Raw genomic sequence first — 16194 nt, forward strand, 5'->3', positions numbered from 1 at the left:
GTAATGGATTGTAGGCACGCTCACACAATAGCTCTTATGTAAACACACACAGATCGATGCATTGTCTGTTACTATACTTAGGTCCTCCACTGAAAGTAGATTAAAAGTGGAAAAGGACAAGTTGAGGAGAGAGCAGGACATGCTGATGTATTGCAAACGATCAATTTTAAGAGTGGCTGGACTGGGGAGATAGTGCAGAGAGCTTCTTTGTGTATTTTTACGTCACTATGTGATAATCTGCAAAGTTAAACATTTGTTTGGATTACAGACTAAAACCTTAAGTAGGAGAATGTTTCTGAGTATGCGTGAGTGTGTTGGGTTTGCACCTGGATGATGATGCTCCTGTTGTGTCGTGACATGTTAATGCTGTGTGGTTGTCCATTAGCCAAGTTCCGCTGGTCAACATCTATAGCAAATGGCTCCTTTAGCCCACCTAGGTTGTATCGGACCTGCAGGGAACCTGAAGTGACACAGAAAATTCAAAATTAAGATGATAAAAATAACAAAAATAAATAAATAAACAACTATTTTTCCAAAGTCTACATCATCTATAGGTCTTATGCTCTCTTTCTCATTCATTAACCAGCTCAGTGGCCTAGTGGTAGAGTGTCCGCCCTGGGGTTGGGAAATCGGGGTTCAATTCCTGGTCGGGTCAAACCAAAGACTAAAAATGGGACCCAATGCCTCCCTGCATAACACTCAGCTTTTAAGGGGGTTGGATAGGGGGATTAAACCACCAAATAGTTCCCGAGCACAGCCATCGCTGCAGCTCGCCGCTTCCCTCCATGGGGATGGGTCAAATGCGGAGATGAATTTCACCAGTGTGTGATGATGACTATTGGACTTTAACTTTGACTTTAACATTGCCTACCCACTCTGTATTTGGCCACTGTTCAGATATTTTAGTAGCCTAGAAATCTGTCAGTAACAAAGAATTGGTTGGCCTAGCCATGCTCCATTGTACTAAGCAAGTCTACCATTGGTCCCGACAATTTTAGGTTCAGCCAATCACAGTTCAGTGTTTGTTGAGAGCTACTGGGCGAACTTTGCACCAGAGCTGCGACCAGGAACAAAAACAAAGATGGTGTCGGCTCTGGAACAGCACTCATTTGAAACAGCTTTGGCGTCAACTTTGGATGACTTAGACTTTCTTTAAGACACGAACAGATAGAAGCACTTAAGTCCTTCAATTTGAACAGGGATGCATTTGCTTCTTCTTCTTTGTTGATGTATGGTGGACTGTCCTGTGGACAAATTTCCATAGCAGTGAATACATCACTTTATTTAACATTCAGACTAGTTTGCAGACTTCAATGCTCACGTGGGCAATGACAGCATGACCTGGAGGGGTGTGATTGGGAGGAACGGCCCGCCTGATCTGAACTCAAGTGGCGTTTCGTTATTGGACTTCTGTGCAAGCTGCAGGTTGGCAATAACGAACACCATGTTCGAACATAAGGATGCCCATCGGTACACTTGGTACCAGGGCAGCCTAGGTCGCAGGTCGATGATAGACTTTGTAGTCGTATCATCTGACCTACGGCCGTAAGTTTTAGACACCCGAGTGAAGAGAGGAGCGGAGCTGTCAACTGATCACCACCTGGTGGTGAGTTGGATCAGATGGCAGGGGAAGATGCCGCGTAGACCTGGCAGACCCAAACGCATAGTGAGGGTCTGCTGGGAACACCTGGCAGAAGAACCTGTCAAGACGGTCTTCAAATCCCACCTCCGGCAGAGCTTTGACCGCGTCCCGAGAGCAGTGGGGGACATTGACTCCGAGTGGGCCTTGTTCCACTCTGCGATTGTTGAGGCAGCTGTTGCTAGCTGTGGTCGCAAGGTGGCCGGTGCCAGTCGTGGTGGTAACCCCCGTACCCACTGGTGGACACCAGAGGTTCAGGGAGCCGTCAGGCTAAAGAAGGAAGCCTACAGGGTGTGGCTGGTCTGTGGGTCTCCGGAGGCATCAGACAGGTACCAAATAGCCAAGCAGGGTGCAGGAGTTGCAGTTGCCGAGGCAAAATCTCGAGCATGGGAGGAGTTTGGTGAGGCCATGGAGAAAGACTATCGATCGGCTCCAAAGAGGTTCTGGCAAACTGTCCGGCGCCTCAGGAGAGGGAGGCAGCAACTCGCTCACACTGTGTACAGTGGGGATGGGGAGCTGCTGACGTCAACTGGGGCTATAGTCGGACGGTGGAAGGAATACTTTGAGGAACTCCTCAATCCCACCTACGCGCATTCTGAGGAGGAACCAGAGCCGGGAGACCTGGGCATGGACTCTCCAATCTTGGGGGCAGAAGTTGCTGAGGTAGTCAAACAACTACGCAGCGGCGAAGCACCGGGGGCAGATGAGATTTGTCCTGGGTATCTCAAGACTATGGATGTTGTAGGGCTGTCGTAGTTGACACGTCTATGCAACATTGCATGGTCATCGGGGGCAGTTCCTAGGGAGTGGCAGACCGGGGTGGTGGTCCCCATCTTTAAAAAGGGTGGCCTTAGGGTGTGTTCCAACTATAGGGGGATCACACTCCTCAGCCTCCCTGGAAAGGCCTACTCCAAGGTACTGGAGAGGAGGGTCCGATCGATAGTTGAATCTCGGATTGAGGAGGAGCAATGTGGTTTTCGTCCTTGCCGTGGAACTGTGTACCAGCTCTATACCCTTGCAAGGGTGATGGAGGGGGCATGGGAGTTTGCCCAACCAATCCACATGTGTTTTGTGGATTTGGAGAAGGCTTATGACCGTGTCCCCAGGGGCACCCTGTGGGAAACACTCCAGGAGGTGGGTGGCTTTCTGTTAAGGGCCAATCAGTCCCTTTACCAGAGGAGCGCGAGTTTGGTCCGCATAGCCGGTAGTAAGTCGGACCTGTTCCCGGTGAGGGTTGGACTCCACCAGGGCTGCCCTTTGTCACCGGTTCTGTTCATTACCTTTATGGACAGAATTTCTAGGCGCAGCCGTGGTGTGTAGTGTGTTGAGTTTGGTGGCAGGAGAATCTCGTCTCTGCTTTTTGCGGATGATGTGGTCCTCCTAGCTTCATCCAGCTCTGACCTTCAGCTCTTGCTGGGTAGGTTCGCGGCCGAGTGTGAAGCGGCTGGGATGAGGATCAGCACCTCCAAATCTGAGACCATGGTTCTCGACCGGAAAAGGGTGGCTTGCCAACTCCGGGTCGGGAGAGAAGTCCTAACACAAGTGGAGGAGTTTAAGTATCTTGGGGTCTTGTTCACGAGTGTGCGTAGGAGGGATCGGGAGATCGACAGGCGGATTGGTTCGGTGTCTGCAGTGATGTGGACGCTGAGCCGATCTGTCGTGGTGAAGAGAGAGCTGAGCCAGAGAGCCAGGCTTTCGATTTACCGGTCGATCTACGTCCCAATCCTCACCTATGGTCATGAGCTTTGGGTAATGACCAAAAGAACAAGATTGCAGATACAAGCGGCCGAAATGAATTTCCTCCGTAGGGTGGCCGGGCTCAGCCTTAGAGATAGGTTGAGGAGCTTGGACATTCGGGAGGGACTCGGAGTAGAATCGCTGCTCCTCCGGATCGAAAGGAGTCAGTTGAGGTGGTTTGGGCATCTGGTCAGGATGCCTCCTGGGCGCCTCCCTGGGGAGGTGTTTCGGGCATGTCCTGCCGGCAGGAGGCCCCCGGGTCGACCCAGGACACGTTGGAGAGGTTACATCTCCAATCTGGTCCGGGAACGCCTTGGGGTCCTGCCGGAGGAGCTGGTTGAGGTGGCCGGGGAGAGGACGGTCTGGAGCTCCCTAGTTGGGATGCTGCCCCCGCGACCCGGACCCGGATGAGCGGAGGAAGACAACAACAACAACGAATAGTTTGCATGTACAAGACTTTTGTGAGAAGTTTTGTATATGACTGGATTATATGGGGATGTAATATGAAACAGATTGTAAGACTAATATAAAATTGTTTTTATGCAATTTAGTACCAAAGTGTCTTAATTTTGTTTCCACTTTGTTCTCTCTCATTTTTTCCCACACTTTCTAAAACTTGGAAACTACAATAAAAAGCAAGTGAGAGGAATTTAAGAAGGGTTTCTGACCTGCAAAACCTTTGCAACTATCTTAAGAGAAAATTTCTCACAGATTTTTTGAGCATATTCAAAATTCTAGCAGCTTTGTAACAAGGATTTGCTACTTATGTGCACAAATCGAGAACCTTCGCAAACATTTTAAGACATTTTGGAAACTCCCCCAAGAAAATACCGTTTACCAGCAGTGGGAGCCCAGTAAGAAGCTGGTTTTAGTTAATCATTAACAGCTTATAGTAGAATAGAAAATATGAAAATGAGTGCGTTTGTTTGTGCAGAAGTTTTATATATGTGGCAGCCTCAGGTGGAAACCATCAGATAATTCCCAATGTTCTCACCTGTCATAAATAATGTCATTTTACATTGTATTTAGTCACTAATCCCCCCACCCCCCCGCGCGCTTCCTGTCCGGCTGTGAAGTGATAAGAATTGATGTCTGAATGCCGAAGACAAGCCTTACAGTTTTACTCTCACAGATGGAGCATTATAGCCTCTTCCATGCCTGATACCAAAACTTTATTAGAAACATTTTTAGTTGTTTTAATTCCCAACGGACATTGAGACAGAAGTAAAGGGGGGGAGGGGTTGATAAAAAACACGGGAGCTGCGGATATGCAGGCAGACCGAGGCACCACCCACAGGCAGAATAAAGTGGCAGGTGGAGGGGTAGGCAAAGACGTTGTAGCACCATGAGTCGTCCCAGGAGAGGGGAGGAGTCCAAGACCCCACCTGACATATACAGTCACACGCAAACACATATGACCTAAAGACTTACAAGAATGTACGTCAAACACACACTCACGCTCCCCATACACATCCTTCTCACTTTGGTCCAGGTACTGATGCACAGAGGGCACAACTATTCCCCGACACCAAAACAAGCCTTGTTCTGCTGGGGTAATGATGAGCAGGTACTCCCGCCCAACGCAGGAGATCTAATTTGTCATTAGTCACCAATTTGTCAAAGTGTTTCATTCTTTACTCAGAAATGAAACTAAAGCTTCCAGATCTCCCAAACAACATCAGTGGATCTTACCGTTGTGTCTCAACACCACAGCTAGGTAGTCCTGCGCCTTGGAGCTCACGTACATGAGAATGGCCGGTGCGCTGGATGTGCTGAAGCTGAAGGCCACCTCCTCCTTTGTTAAATTAACTTCATTTTGCATCAGTTGTTGTGGCAATGCTTTTGAGTCCTTACTGGCTCCTGGAACTGGTTCAGGCATGAAGTTGTACTTGACCATTGTTCCGGCCTCAAAGAAACCCCCAACATCTGGAAAAACATGAAAATTAACCATGTGTGATACAATCCAATGCAAATTCAACCAGTAAATCTTTGTACATGCTTAGAAACCGTGGCACAAAAAGTCTAAAGAGAAAGGCACCTTTCATCATTACCGAACCGTGGGGAGCCACTCACAAACTCATGCACGCAAAGACACAACGAGGTAAACATAATATTTAGCCTGAGGGGAATGAGCATCAATAGGAGTGTGTTGAGAAGGTGCAGTAAAGTGGGTGTTAAATTGCTGCTCTCCAGCATCTGAAACCAAACAATAAACCTTTTAACAGTACATTAACAAAGAATACTGCATATTTCAGCCATTCCAAGGGTGCTTTTTGATTCTCGTAATCAAATGTTGAAAAGAAGAAACCTCATTTCCAACCTATAACATACACCAGTGATGCTGCACCTGTGTTTCTGCAGAAAAAGTGCAGAAAATTAAAAAGAACAACTGCATTATTTCAGAGATTTGTGTGTTTTTCTGTAACTATGCCTTGACATGTTTGCCTTAGCTTTTATAAACGGTAGAATTGCAGCCGAACACATTTATAAAAATTTTAGAAAGCTTCACTGCACGCCTGTCTCCCACCAGACCCGAGCTGATAAATTCTTCATGGTACATTACTTAAATTTAATAGGAGCCTTATTAATAGAAAATGGGCAAGTTCTCCGGCTGCTCCTCTTTCTTTGCAGACAGAACCTTGCCTGTATTTAGATCATCACAAGTCAGGAGAAAAGCATTTCATCGACTGCTTTTGAGTGACGAAGATTTCAAAGAGCTCTACTTGTAAGTTTGTTTTCTAAGGAGGGGTCTTCCGTTCACAGCCTCTTCATTGAACTCAACATGGACTTTTCAGTGTCTTGTCTCCAGAATGAAGCGATGATTGCTTTAGAAAGCGTGCAGCATTTCCATCTGAGTAGCATCTTTTCCTACAGACTCAACAACGCACAAGGCGCTTTTGTAAATCTTTCCTCTCCAAAAAAGAAAACCCATCCCTGATTAAAAAAATCTTTTGAATTTGTCATGAGCAACACTATATTCCTATATATTTACTGTCCAGTCCTCACACTCACTACTTACCTACGACCTATGAACCATCCAGGCATAAAAGACTCCTAAACTCCAGGGATGAAATAGAATTTAGAGATCATTGCCATTTAAATTTATTTCAGATGAATTTGAGAACAAATGCTAACAATAAAACTGTTTGAGACAAACAGAAAGGTTGTATTTTTTAATATATTTGCTGAGACCTGCCCTAAAGATGAACTAAACCAGTAATTGTTGGCGACAACTGCAAATGATGGTCATGAGTTCTGAGGGGTTCTCAGATGTGGGAATCATGGAGGCTGGCACTCATCTTGCTAGAATTTAGAAAACGTAAAAAAAATTCTGCAGCAAATTTTTTTTCAAAAGAGTCTCCATGTCTGGGAGCCTTTGGTTTGTGTGAGTACGAAAGTGCGAGAGGTGGATTCAAAATAATAAATAAATATGGACCAATAATTTGCATAGCTGTTAAAATGTTTCAGGAATTTGATCACATACCTTATATGATAAATACAACTATAAAAATGGTTGCAAAAGTATCATTTGCACAAATTCTGTGCAATTCCAACTGAAAACATACATATTTTCTTGCAGTTTTGCATCTCCACATGGTTGCCCAGCGAGGCAATGGCTTCATGGATGGAGCATCTTTCAGGTCCAGAAGCCATTTATCCGTTTATGTGGGGTTTTTTCAGCCAGGTACTTCCTCTGTACCTAACTGTCCACTTTCCTCATTTTTTTTAGCAAAAATTGCACAATTTGATGTTCTGTTCAGGACCAAGGACAGACAGGGAGCTGAAAAGCAGCCAAAGTCCAAACAAAACTTTGAAATCTGAAGAACAATTGATCAAACCCACCTCAAAAGAGTCTAACCGAAATAAGAATGAAAAAAAGGTCAATGTTTCTCATTTAAATCTTTTACAGATCACTCTTATCATGCTAATATTAAATTATATAACTGCAGTTATTTGTTTGATCAGAACATAGAGCGTTTTTTCTGATGGTTTGAGACATTCACGTGTTTATTTTCATCACATTTGCAGCAGCTCTAGTATGAATGAAGACCTCGTAGGTCATTCTCTGTGGGAAAAGAGCTCTAGCACCCCTGTTTCAGGAAATAGAAGTTAATCGGGGGAGTGGGGGCACAAAACAGGAGGATTGGGGGACTTGCATAATAATATTCATGATATACAAGCATTTTGCCTTTGATTGGCTAACAGCAACACGACTGTTCTACTGCCTGTGTTCGCTCTGCAACATTGATGTCCTCACAAATAACAAGCCTGAAGGAGTTCTGTCACTAATGCTAACAGTTAGCTTCTACTAGCCGAGATGTGCTCTGCTGTTTCCTGGATGCTAAACCAACAACAGGCTCCCCCGTCGTGAGCCAAGATGGGTGAGTCCATGAATGCAGAGTGACGGCATGATGTAGATCACGCGTTTCCCCGTCTGTTTTCTTTTGGCGGCCATTTTGACATTCAGCATTTGAAACTCAGAGTGACTGATCGTATTTAAAAATTAACAAGTACAAAAGGTTCCCCAGTGAACCTACTCTTTAAAAATCCAATCAGTCCAAATGATCAGCCTTTTGTAAAGACTCACGCCCAACCCGCCTCCGTCGTTGGTCCGCTGGGAGAAAACCAAAACACACTCGCAGCTTCAGAAACAGCAAGGATGAGAAACTATGTATTTTCACGACAGAGTGCGAATCTTCCAAAGATAAATCTGTCCAAGTCCATTCAGCTAATATGAACGTGCGATGTGAGTGCATGAGTGTTTCATTTACGTCTGTGCATGCGACCCTCAAGGGCAGAGAAGCCGAAGAATGAGAGTATATGATAACGACACTGGAGGGTCCTCTGAGCAGCGTGTAAATATGGAGACAATGGAAATGCACGATGCAATTATACCTGACTTCATGCATTTTTCACTCGTTGGGAGTAAAAGGGGAAAAAATACAATAGATTAAAGAGGGAGAAGGAGAGGAAAGACACAAAAAAGAGAGACGGACAGAAATAATACAGAGATATGAGCACAGAGGGAAAAACAAGAGTTTTAATGTTCTGCACAAAACAAACACAAGGGTGTGCTCTTTGCCTTTTTCTTGACTCCCTCCATCCAGCCTCCACATGCACACAAACGCATCACTCTCTCACAGACAGCACCTAATCTCCTTTCTTTAAATCTTGAAATACTTGATTGGTTCTGACAGAATTCAGAGGAGGTCTTTCCGTGTCTTATGCCAGCATATCACACAAACACACACACACACTGCTTTTCTGTCATCTTGTCACCCCCGCTGCCATGAGTGCTGAGGGAAGAAATAAAATAAAAAAAACACCATTCAACTTTAGGAAACAAATTAATTCACGTGTTGGAGATCAAGTCTCTGACTGGGAGCTTGCAGAACGCCTCTGACAACGGCGCTGCTCCTCTCCCCCAGAGAATTTTATGAAAACTTGTTCTGGGAAGTCAAACTTTAATAGAGTATCTAATGAATCCCAATGAAACAAACACGATGTTTTAGCAATATGCAATAGAGCAGAGTGGGAGTGTGATGTTTTCTATCTGTGATCTTCCCAAAAAATAATAAAAGAAAAGAAAAACAAACCCAGAGCTTTCCACTTGTCGCTGAAATCATTTTTACTTTATAAACATGTTCTGACCTTTTTTTTAAGTTTGATTCCCTGCTTATGCAAAAAATCAGCATTCAGCTAGCGCACCGTGAAGTCTGGATAGAATTGGTGTGTAAGCACTATATCGCTCTCAATCGATGCTTTTTATCACAAGTCCAAATTCTTTGAACACAGACGGCTGCAAACTGAAGAGGAAGTGAGGGCAATCAGAAAAAAGGCATTGAAACCACTCCAGAAGTAATCTATTGCTTACAATTTTGTTGATTGAAAAGAGTTAAATGATAAGATGCAAAGTGTTTAAAGTAGCACTAAATAGTTTTTTAAACTTTAAGCTAGAGCTTTAACGTTGATCTCAGTGATTTATGAGTTAGAAACTTGACCAGTTTCCTATTTGTCACCTCTCTGCAGCCCTCTACTGACCAAAACCCACACTTGATAGTTTTGTGGAGTGGGGTAGGTGTCCTAGAGGGGGAGCTCTTTACCTGCTTTACGACTGTTAACTATTGTGCTAGTGGTTAGCATCTTTAGTTCACAGATCAAAAAAAGCACAAGAAGAAGAAAAATATGAAGTTTGTTTTTCTGGTGGAGCATGGAAGAAAAAGTGAAGGAGTAACCTATTTGGAGATGAAGCAAAGAGCTAAAAAACCAGAGTGATCATCAGCACGGCCTACACTTGTTTGAGGAAGCTAAAGAAGGCTACAAACTCACTGACTGATGGTGACCTGGCTTTGTTGCTCCTGGACTTGTGAATAACATTTGTTGTCCAACAGTGTGGATCTTAGTTTGTTTTAGTATCAGTTGGCTCATGCTAGTGTTAGCTCATTGCTAGCGCTAGCTAACAGTTGTAATTCCACTTTAGATCAGTAGGGCAGAGCAGCAGGAAACTGCTTAGTGTTACTTTAAAGCTCTTATTCACTTGTCTTTTCAACACATTTGCATTGGTCTCTAGTGTAAAAGATGACTTGTGAGTCTTTGTTTCAGGAACTAGAAGTTATCTGGAGGAGTGGGGGCAGTATTCCGAGTTTTACTCATTATTATTCATGATATTCAGACATCTCACATCTGATCGGCCAACAGCAGTGTGATTCCACTGCTGACTCCATTTGCTCAGCAAAACTGATGTTTTATCTCCAATAATAACACAAACCTGGATGAGCTATGCCATGTTGTGGAGTTGCTAAGCTTATTATTGCTGAGAAGCTCACTTCTCTTCCTCATAGCTGCAAAAACCAACAAAAGTCTTCCCTTTTTGTAGTTTGACAAAGAAAATTCTGATTTTGGAGCAAAAGGTGAAACAAAGCTTCCATAAAATGAGCTTGAATCTCACATTAGGAAAATCTAACTTGTTTTTAAATAAAGGCTTCTGAAGAGGAGGAGCATAAAAAAGGGGGTCTCACCTGCGGTGCAGAACGGGCCGTTGAAGGCAGTGGTGGTACAGTCGCATAAATATCCATTATACCTCTCCACACACTTCCCTCCGTTCCTGCAGTACATCCCAAAACTGGTGCAGTGGCCCTGGCAGCCAGGCTTGACCCCTGGCGTGACCTTGGCCCTTTCCTCCAGGTCGAGGGTGACGCCGTTCATTCGCAGCGCTCTGATGCAACCCAGAAAACCTCTCTGACCCCCAGCAGCACCTGAGGAGCGCCAAAAACATGGATTAGGAGATTTAAAGTTTGGAGAAAAAAGGGTTCAGGGGTGCAGAAGTGATTCAGAACACAAGAGTCTGTGTTTTAATCAGTTTTGGAAACGTTAATATCCTAATGCCCCGAGGAAGCCGCTGATGTTATGCTAATCGTTCAGGCTGCAACACCGTTCTTGAAACAACCTTCAACTCGTTTGATTTCTTCGCTAATTAGAGCAGCCTAATGAACACGGCTTTCTTAATGAACATTTTGCAACAAATACACATACTAATGGATGCACGTAAGCTACATACAACAAACAAACACATTTAAAGCACGCCACACACAAAGCACCTGATTTCAATGAGTCAATATAAACATTAATGCTGAGCCTCGGGGTGCCGACAGCCATTTTTCCAAAGTGCTCCCATTGTCATTCGGGCCTTGCACCATTATAGTCCAACTACCCATTAACTCTGACAAGGTAGGGGCGTTAAATAGATGAATTTGCACCTTAAATGGCAAAAGCAATAAACACACTCATAAACGCACACCTACAGGTATGAATTTGAATACTTTCAGACGTGCAAATATGCACACACGTTTAACAAAAAGCCAAGGGGAATTTTAGTCATTAAAACTTCTAAATGGGATCCGTTGGATTTAAGGAAAGGGCTCATTCAAGAACATACTCTTGTTCTGTTTTTTTATACTTAAAAATGAAGCAGGAAGAGTTAAACAGGAGCAACACAATAACACCTACTCACACCAACCCTCTCCAGTCAATGCATTAGTCACAAATAAGGATGCAGGTGGGTTTTCACCTGCTTTCTCCACTTCCTGGTCTCTTAAAGAATTAGACTCAGCAGACCTCTTAATTAATCTATTTTGTAGCGCTGATTGGCTGGAGGTTTCTGCCACCTGTTTACCCAGGGCTAAATCAGTCTCTGATTAAACAGACAGCAGGCTCCGAAGCCTACAGAGACCCAGGCAGGCGCGTGTACACATCAACACATACTGATGCACAGGTGCACACTGCTTCCCCATAACCCAGAGATGGAGCTTGATGGAGAGTGACTAAAGTTTGGAAGTCACAAACATCTACAGGAAATGTTGAAAATTATATTAAAGGGAATATTTTAAGCAGCGTTAGCAAGCAGCTGTAATTTTAATGATCAAACTTGTGAAACACCTTCAGTCATTTATCACATCAAAAACAAAGTTTTAAAAACTGAGTTCAATGAAAAAACTTTGGTTTGAAACCAGGAAACCAGAGCTTGGTGCTCTATGTTTTCTGTCTAACTCATGCCAGGATATTTGCAGCTTTTTCGGATGATTAGTAAAAAGTTAAGGCTGCATATGTTCTGAGAAATACTTTTGAAAATCCTCCAAATTGTCTGAAACATTTAATTAAAACATTCAATGATTCAGGAGTGGCCCCCATAAATACCAGAGTAAAAGAGCTGATGAAAAGCTCAAACGTTCCTTTTTGCTGCTACAGTGCCACTTAATCTAGTGCATGAAGAAACTTTGAACGAATCAGTGAAAATACTTGAAAATGTCTTCAAAAGCGAGGTATTCTGGATGGATAATTCACAGCTTTGTTGCTTTTAACAAAGTAGAATGTGTGTGATCTCAAAACTTTCTGTGCTGTAAAGCATATTCAGACAAAAGAGCATGTTTCCACCAGGAACATTTTAGATGTGACACACAGTAAGCCTGATCACTGGAGGATGTTCATTTAACAAAAAAAGTGTTTAATTACTTTATAATTTCTCCTACTAACTCTTTTAATATGATTTTACTTTGATCAGGTGAGTTAAACAACATTTATATTAATTGAAGACTGTATCATTATGTTAGCATAGCTAGTGCTTATTAGCATCCGGAAGCTACTGTATGGATAAAAGTCTATTAGCTGCTGCTTTTGGTTACAATTGCACTTATCAGTAGCTAGCAAAATAGAAAAAAAGACCTAAGTGTAACTGCAGCTGTAAAGCATGGTGATAAATTAATCATGGTTTGGGCCTTTGTGCTCTTTTGCGGATTGAATAGGTTTATTAAATTTTTTGATGGTTATAAAAAATTGTGCTTAAGAAAAATAATGAAAATTAATTTGAAAATGAAATACAACTAAATATATATGTGTATATATATATATATATATATATATATATATATATACACATATATATATATATATATATATATATATATATATATATATATATATATATATATATATATATACACATACATATATATATATATGTGTATATATATACACACACACACACACACACACACACACACATATATATATATATATATATATATATATATATATATATATATATATATATATATATATATATATATATATATATATATAGATGTATATGTATGTCTGTTGGCCACAAGCCGTAATCACAGACGTAGGGAGAAGGGCTTGAGGTGTGGTACGTTTTTTTCCCACCTCTATAGGAAGCAAAGCCAGAATTTTGCTTTAAAACACTTTTTCTAGCACCACTGGCTGAGCTGAATAAATGTTACCTACTGTCTTGGCAGGTGAGAGATGCTGGTTTTCCTGCGACAGGTATCACACACATGCAATGAGCAGCCACATGCAAGAGTCCAATCCATGAAGACAGAAGCAAGAAAAACAACAAAAGGTAATGCACAAAACAACCAGAATATGAAAGAAATCAGCAAAAATAAGGGGCAAAAGCAACGTACACATGAAGGTGAGAATTAATTAAGAAGTAAAAACCCAGATGGTAACATAAAACTAATGCAGCATGGTGAGATGTTTTCTGCATGTATGAAGTGAATCAGAGTTAAAAGTTAACAGTGTGAAGAAAACGGCGACAGGCTGACGGTGCAGCATTTACTTTGAAAGCCATTAGAGCAAATGAGCCACCGTGCGGTAAACACTAAAGCAATCAAACGCTTGACAAGGAGCCTATTGATTAAGAGGAAGAGAAGGAGATGATACAGAGAAAAACATACGACGGGGGTGGACAAAATAAAGCCTCATACTTTCATGTCTTTGTACAATAAATCATTTGATACCTTCAAGGGATAGTTCAAACAAAGAAAAGCTGCATTCTTTTTGCTCTTGATATTTTTCTTTCATCTTTAAAAAGTAAAATGAATAAAAACCACAGTGGTGCTAAATGCTTCCTTTCAAGGTACAAAGTAGTAAATCTTGTTGCCTGCAGGGCATTCTCTGCTCTTTCCAAATCTCACAATCAAACACAAAACGATCTCTATCTAGAGGTCAAACGTGGACCCCTTCCTGTGAGCGTTTGGGTCACTTCCTGTGCTGTAACTTCTCAAGGCAACGCTCCGCTCAGGATTAAGCAGAGATTAGAGAGCGGATCTGAGAAGGGTGCCGTCACCTCTGTGGTCGTGGTTACACACAATCCTTCGCTTGCTTACTCTGAAAAAAAAAAAACATCAGACGGAATAGTGAACCCTGACATTCAACCGCCAGGATAAACACAGACGAGTGAAGGAAGGGCTAAAGCTCCACATTCGGGAAGTTAATACATTCCTGGTTTTAAATCCACAAGTTCCACAAAGACAAATCTTCTCCTCGCCTCATTCCGTTGCTTTCATTTCGCACAAATACACTGTGAGAAGTTCGCGATAAGGTGAACATGTTCCAATCATCCAAAGTCACGAGAGGACGGGGTTATATAACAAACCCGGATCAGGGGTGTCGGTAGAGCTATCACACTGGGAAGGCTGATTGGAATTTGCAACAATCTCTTTTGGGCAGAACGTATTCCGAGATAGCAGGAAGACCGCGGCTGGCCTCAGCACTTTCTCAGCTATCCGCAAATCCCCGAAACTCTTTTAGCCCTGGAGTTTGGACCGCTGAGCACCAACAGCTCAGCACAAAGGAAAAATGAACAAGAAGTCAAATCATAAGGAAGGAAGCACTTAGAAATTATGTCCTTTAATCTTGAGATCAGCTCGGGGCGGTGTGCAGGCTATGGTCAAGACGACGGCTAACTTTGATGCAATCTAAAGACACGGTGCCTCTGATAACTGGTGTTAATCGACAGGAAATTAAATGCTGATTAAAGTATTAAAGTCTATAAGAAAAATAGAAACTAAAAGGAAGTTAGTTTAAAATGTATTTGAACTTTGATCACTTATATGTGTGACTGTCCAAGAATGTCACCATATGTGCAAACCATTAAATAAAAGACCTCCGTGTGTGTGTGTGTGTGTGTGTGTGTGTGTGTGTGTGTGTGTGTGTGTGTGTGTGTGTGGGCATTAACTTAATTAGCAGTGGCTGTCGCTAAGCTTGACAGAAGCTTCTTAAAGCTTGCACATCTTCAATCATAAACAATCCCATTGTGGTTGTCTGGATTTGAGGGCAGAATTATTAAGTTTGCTTTCCACACATGGTTTTTGGTGTGTGTGTGTGTGTGTGTGTGTGTGTGTGTGTGTGGATCGTACCCACGTAGAGCTGACTGAACAGCTCTAGCCGCGTGTGTCCTTGTGCAGGAGCGAGGTGAGACGTCCGATGAGTTTGGTCCAGCTGGAGGACCGCTTCCTTGATGTTCCGCTCAGCCATGACCCGATGCCACTGGTCATCATTGAGGGGCGTGGCTGAATGCACTGTTAACTCCACAGGTCCATTTCCAACGTCAAATGAGAAGGAGACCACCTTAGGAGCTACAGAAAGAGGAAAATCAGATGTTACGTCTGTATTCAAAGGCAATTTACACACGTCACAGGTTTGTGTTAAACTGAATATCCTCCCTCACCCATCTAAGAAACAACGGGTCTGCATCAGCCCAAAATGCAGTGCACAGTGAACACATTCATAGGCCTGCCAAGCCTGTGGGTGGCAGTAGTTCCCCAAATTTTCCAGTCTAGAGTACTAGACCAAATTCTTGCTTTGCAAAGTTTGGTCTAGGAATGCTCCATTGCAACCTCCGCAGCCCCTAGCAGCATTCTGGTGGGCCAACCACAACGCTCTATCAGCTTTGTGGGCAAATCAAGCCACTCTACTGGTTTGGCGGGTTAGGGTTAGGACGGAGTGGAACAAGATGGCAACAGCTCCTTTAAAACAGCCTTTACATCAATTCCATTGCAGTGAGTACATCACGTTGTTGGCTGTCCAGTAGCAAGCGGAGATCGTCATTTGAAAGACAACGGTAGAACCCACCCCACGATCTAGAACCGTCAATGTCTTTGGCATGTTTAACGAAAGACTTTCCTTGGACGTGGAATAACTAGGTGGGGGACATAGCTGCACTAGACATCTTGATTACACTTAATGTCACACGACACATTGCTTTTACTCATCCAATCAGAACCTTCCTTTCTGAAGCGTGGCACAGTCTCTGTGGTGTTTATAAATCTGTCCAACTTTGATTCGACCGTAAATCAAAACATCCAGATTAATAAAACCAGTTCCCACGCCATCTTAGTTCAGTTCACCGCATTCTAAGAGAAGTATCGGACCGGCCACCCGGACTTCCTTTTTAAGCAAAGAACCAACAAGCTGGATAAAATCTGTTGCATTTTACCAACCAAGCAACGGTTCCTTTC

The 16194-nt window shown here is 43.0% G+C and overlaps 1 protein-coding gene across 4 annotated transcripts in view; it reads right to left on the minus strand.

Annotated features, from left to right (window-relative positions):
• Window positions 1-16194, minus strand: part of cntnap2a (contactin associated protein 2a) — a 528260-nt gene that overhangs the window by 46350 nt on the left and 465716 nt on the right. For 2 of the 4 annotated variants that reach the window (XM_070553226.1, XM_070553225.1), the window contains exons 19-23: window positions 15094-15312; window positions 13178-13207; window positions 10396-10632; window positions 5069-5302; window positions 327-460 (exon numbers count right to left, since the gene is read on the minus strand). In XM_070553226.1, coding sequence (XP_070409327.1) covers window positions 327-460; window positions 5069-5302; window positions 10396-10632; window positions 13178-13207; window positions 15094-15312 — 854 coding nt within the window. The remainder of the gene's footprint in view (window positions 1-326; window positions 461-5068; window positions 5303-10395; window positions 10633-13177; window positions 13208-15093; window positions 15313-16194) is intronic. The other 2 variants (XM_070553228.1, XM_070553227.1) reach the window with 1 other exon arrangement.

Source organism: Nothobranchius furzeri, chromosome 7, assembly GCF_043380555.1.
Source record: "Nothobranchius furzeri strain GRZ-AD chromosome 7, NfurGRZ-RIMD1, whole genome shotgun sequence".
Taxonomy (NCBI): Eukaryota; Metazoa; Chordata; class Actinopteri; order Cyprinodontiformes; family Nothobranchiidae; genus Nothobranchius; species Nothobranchius furzeri.